This window comes from Paramormyrops kingsleyae, chromosome 3, assembly GCF_048594095.1.
Source record: "Paramormyrops kingsleyae isolate MSU_618 chromosome 3, PKINGS_0.4, whole genome shotgun sequence".
NCBI classification, from domain to species: domain Eukaryota; kingdom Metazoa; phylum Chordata; class Actinopteri; order Osteoglossiformes; family Mormyridae; genus Paramormyrops; species Paramormyrops kingsleyae.
This window is the reverse complement of record NC_132799.1, coordinates 9,940,988-9,946,395: the sequence shown is the minus strand read 5'-3', so window position 1 is coordinate 9,946,395 and position 5,408 is coordinate 9,940,988. Positions and strand designations below refer to the sequence as shown.

At 35.4% G+C, this 5,408-nt stretch overlaps 1 protein-coding gene across 1 annotated transcript; it reads left to right on the top strand.

The window, feature by feature from the left end:
- Positions 1 to 427: 427 nt before the first annotated feature.
- Positions 428 to 3,587, top strand: LOC111859379 (homeobox protein HMX3-like). The gene is made up of 2 exons (XM_023841981.2): positions 428 to 1,145; positions 1,757 to 3,587. The coding sequence occupies exons 1-2, from the start codon at positions 860 to 862 to the stop codon at positions 2,365 to 2,367; spliced, it is 897 nt and encodes a 298-aa protein (XP_023697749.1). The 5' UTR covers positions 428 to 859; the 3' UTR covers positions 2,368 to 3,587.
- The last annotated feature ends 1,821 nt before the right edge of the window (positions 3,588 to 5,408 follow it).

Genomic DNA, 5,408 nt, shown 5'->3' with positions numbered 1-5,408 from the left:
TGCTTGCTCTTAACATATTTAAAGTTTGTTTGTTAGGCATGCTTAAAGTTCTCTTTATGTTACGGATAATATCATCAATATGCTTGCCTATCTATCTATCTATCTATCTATCTATTAAGAAGTGCAAAATCACGTTTATCTAGGCCTATATTTACAATTAAGTCTATACATTAACGGTGTAATACTTTTTTATTAAAAATACAAATATTTTGAAAAATAACCACTATAAACACAACCAGTTTACACTAATCACTAAATTCCAGCGATGTGTCTACAATATTTCTACTAGCAATCATCCGAAGCCAATGTCCCTTTGAAAAAATTGCTCAGTGTCTATTTGCTGTCTAATTGGACTATACAAGGCCAATAACACTAGAATGTATTAGCTAACAGTCAAAGCATGAAGTCTGAAGGCGGACTTATTGTAAACGCTCTCTCTCTCTCTTGCTCTCTCTCTCTCTCTCTCTCTCTCTCTCTCTCTGCCCATCCCTTCCTTAATCCCATTTGCCATTGTACGTGCCCAATCGCCGTATACTCTCCGCATTTAACTTGGATGACATTTTTATTTCATCATTAGCATCTGGCGCCAGACTGACGCAGTGAACACTGTTACATTTACACCGAAGATCTTCACATGACCCGGACGGAAGATTGATATTACTTTTTTGGTTTTTATCTGAATTTTTGGTCGCTCTTGTCACCTTTATCATCAACAACGAACTCGGCGCCTACCGAACTGAACAACAACAAATAACAAGCATAAAATACTCTTGCTTTTAGTCGTTCTGCTCTCGTTTAATTTCGTACTTTTGCGTGGTACTTGTGGTCTGAGATATTCGGACCACGAAACATAGTGGCAATGCCCGAGACAGTGCAAGATAGCTGTACTGGGGCTAAAGAGTCTCCGTTTTTCATTAAGAACCTTCTGAACTGTGATAGCAAACCCTCCAAACCTAAGCCTTTCCTTACCTCGCCAAAAGCCTTGGAGGCCGGCATTTCAGTCTCTCAGGTCGGGGACTTAAGTTTTCCTCGTTTTGAGTTGCCTACCCAAAGATTTACTTTACCAGCACACTACTTGGAGCGAGCCTCGGCATGGTGGTACCCCTATACTCTCAACTCATCAAGCCATCTACACCGGGCAGACGGTAGGGTTCAGTCGTCTTAGTTTTACGATACGTAGAGTAATGCATGTATAGAAATATGATGTCATCCCAGTGATTGTTAATCATTAAGTGCATAGACCTCCTCGAGTCGCCTATACGTGGCAACAAATGAAGACCTTAACAGTGTATCTAGACACCGTCACGTTGATAACAATTCTGGCTTGTAACCTAAACATTTATCTAGGCTATTCTGTGAAAAGTGGGCTTCACTGCATGTGAATAAAATGTAATATTCATTCCTATTAACAAGTAGTGCTCCCAGATTTCGAGAATGTCAGTTACTTTATAATTTTGTATGTATATATTAAGTAGAGAATGGCATGCTTTATCTATGAAGTAAATGACATGCTTAACCTTAGTGATAATAGGCTAAGTTGCTTCATCAAAGAGCAAAAATTATAAAGATGAGGTCGTATTTATTATTAGCATTTTTTTAAAGTACGCCTTTCTCATTTTATTTGTGCCTTAGTCGGTACTACGGCTGTGGCCGCTTTGTTCTGATGTTTTGAAATGTTGATAAAATGCGTATGTTTTGCCAAAAAAAAATGTGTGATCGCAATAGTTGTAACAGAGATTTTCCATCTCAATTTTAGTTGCCGAAAAGGCAAACGTAAGAGACTCCTCTCCAGCCTCGGGTACTGATCGAGATTCGCCAGATCTGATGCTCAAATCCGACCCCGACGCCAAAGAAGACGAAGAGAACAAAAGTGCCGATGAAATAGTTTTGGAAGAGAGTGATACTGAAGAAGCAAAGAAAGAGAACAGTGTGGATGACTGGAAAAAAACAGAGGACAGTCCGGATAAAAAACCGTGCAGGAAAAAGAAAACGCGCACTGTCTTCTCTAGAAGTCAGGTGTTTCAGCTGGAATCTACCTTTGACATGAAACGCTATCTGAGTAGCTCGGAGAGGGCAGGGCTAGCGGCATCCCTGCATCTCACAGAGACTCAGGTTAAGATTTGGTTCCAGAATAGAAGAAATAAGTGGAAGAGGCAACTGGCTGCCGAGCTGGAGGCGGCCAATCTGAGCCATGCAGCCGCACAGAGGATAGTGCGCGTGCCTATTTTGTACCACGAGAACTCGGCCTCTGAAACGGGGAATTCGTCGGGCAACGTGCCAGTTAGCCAGCCTCTCCTCACGTTTCCCCATCCTGTGTATTACTCACATCCTATAGTTACCTCTGTACCACTGTTGAGACCTGTTTAACATGCTTTATATGCGCGTGTGTGTATGGGTGTGTATGCCTGTGGGTGTGTATGTATGTATGTATGTATGTATATATGTATGTGTGTGTATATATGTGCATTGTAATGGACAAGGAAGCGTAACATAAGCAAGACTACTATTATTATAGTTATTATTTTTGTACAAAAGTAAAATTAATTAATGAATAAGGAGTTTGCTTTCTTACGAGTGGAAGCCACAATTTTGGTGTTTTGGTTTTCGATAATTTTTTGAAGAACGAATTGTAAACACATGTGCCAGAAATTATAATTGCCCTCCTCCTTTTAATAATCATATCCTATTAATCATATAATAATCACATAATAATAATAATAATAATAATAATAATAATAATAATAATGTCCGTTTCATGGGGGAACGCTATCTTGGTTTGCAGAGCAACATTCAGTTCGAACGGAATTAAAATCAATAGACAATAGTGATTTTCATTTTTTCATCTAAAAGTATCTCTATTATAAATTTCTTAATATATCTTACAGTTTAATTAAATTGCTAAATTGGTTGGATAAATTATTTCCCCCATATACCTGGTTATTTCTATTGTTCATATCTACGTTTAATAGGGACAATTTATGTTAAAGCAATCTAAGGTGTACAACATGCCTGTATTCGAGAAATCGTTATGAAATGGACTTGTTTTGTGGGTTAAATGGTTATTTTTCTATTTGTGCAATATTGTCAGCTATCGCATTGTAAAGTGAATAGTGCATCATTGTATTATTATTTTTATTATTATTATTATTATTATTATTATTTGGCAGAATAGATTCACTGAGTAAGGAAAATATTTTCAGCACTTACGTTGTGTCACTTTCAGCTTACATTCTTCGCATATTGAAGCGCTTTAACGGTGGGACAATCAAGCTTTTTTATTGTATAAACTTACTGAATGGGTTACGTGTACTCAATCTGTTTTATTAATATTTGGATTTTACTTGAACACAATCATCAATTGATCATTTTAATTGATGGAATGTTGTACAAACGTAGTTGTACATAATATTATCTAAATGAGTTTGGGAAATGAGTTTGTTACTTTGTAAAAATATGAACACCTTTTGATATTGTATCGTTACCTTGATCTATGTTGTGAAATAAACATTCCTTATTCCAAAAAGGATTCCTTACTAAATAACGTTATCGGGCGTCTCAGAGCATGCAAATCAAAGCATTTTCATTCCTTTAGCTGTGGATTCTATCTTTCTTTTCTTCGTTTGTTTACTACTAACTGTTGTTACTTCATGCGTAGCAGGACAATCTGCATGTAAGGTTTCAAGTATAGTTTGAGCTATTGAACTTTCGATATTTATGTATATAGAAACTGAACTTATGCCCAAAATATGACTTATTTGGCAAAGATTTCCGTTTTTTTACCTTCCTTTTTCGACAAACCTTTTAAATTAAATAACTCGGCAGTAAACTAAACTGGCAGTAACTTGAAGTAAAAAAAATGATAAAAATAAAAAAAATAAGACAATTAAAAATGAAATGAAAAATGTAGTTTTTCTGAATGGAGACACTGGTCCTCCAATGGTCTTCCACGCGAATTTTTTCACAGTTAAAATTAACGTCGTTAGAGAACAACGGTGTATTACATTCTTTCTGAGTTACGTTTATGCACAGATATTAGAGTTTATTAATAAGACACTGAGGGATTTAGTAAGATTTTTTCTCACTAGTTATTTGCAGTCGATTTTATACTTTAAATTTTATTCTGGCGTACATCTATTCGTGCGCTTCATGTGTTTATGTTATTAGAAAAGGTCAGTTTCGCCAATCAAGCAGTTGCAATATCTAATAAGTACTATTCAATAATTAATGTTAATATGTTTGATATTAATATTCACATATGTAATATATAACTGTCTAAATATGATGTTGGCATAATTTAACATTGAGTATCTTGCTGGATGTTTTATTAACACTATGTTAAATAAACAAGAATTAATTCAAATTAATTTTAAGCATATTTATTTCTGCCATCCACATTACCCCTAAATATTGATAGTGAAAGATTTAGGCTTATTAAATGGTTTAGGATCAACAATGTCACCAGGTAAACTCTTATTAAAAAAGTAAATCGTCAGTGGCATGATTAATCAACGTAAGCTCGGCGCGCTTTTTGTTTTCAGTAGTGCCATTAGGCCATCTCGGCTATTTAGTTCGTTCGTAAGCTAATGGGGAACAGCTGCATTTAGCACCGTCAACCATTTACCCTTTAGAGCATTATTTTTCATAAAAATGATTTAGCCAAACAAATGGAATAATTGTTGTGATCTTGCGGCAGTTTAAGAGCGGCAGCATTTTGTTTGAGTGTAGGCCTATGTATTAGGATGAGGGATCAGGAAGTGTCCTGCTATTATCATTACTTTCTTAGAGTGATGTATACAAAATATTAAAATATAATTCAAACATAATAAGCACGGCCACCGTTTGGATAGTGTGTCACATATGAACAACACTGATGAAACAGCCTAATTAGCTGAACTAATGATCGATTATAGCGGGATGCCACATGGAATAATTTCCGTTAGTAGCCTATAACACTCTTTCACCGTGGTCTTAATTCTATTTTTTAGGAAAATGAGTTCGTATCTCGAAGGTTCTTAGTTTGCACGTTAAATTAATTTAAGGGATGTTTTTTATCCAAAGCGGTTTACAATTTACGCGATACGAGCTGCCGATTTGGAGGCGCAATGTTTTACTTGTTGAGCACCGCCAACTTACACTCACTAAAGCAAAATTTAAACGTGAGACCATTTACAAATTAAAACTATTAAACCGAACATATTTCATCAACTTTTAACACATTTGATCTAATTTTTGATGGCCTGTCTGAGTCTCGATTTAACGGAGAACCCATAGCCTATATTTCAGTCAATTATTTAGAAATCTCATAAATAAATATTATTTTAGTATCTAATCATATTTCAACTTGCTATTTTATCTTTAGATTTTGAAATATTTTTAATAAAGTTATCGAAAAATTTATGTCAGTATTT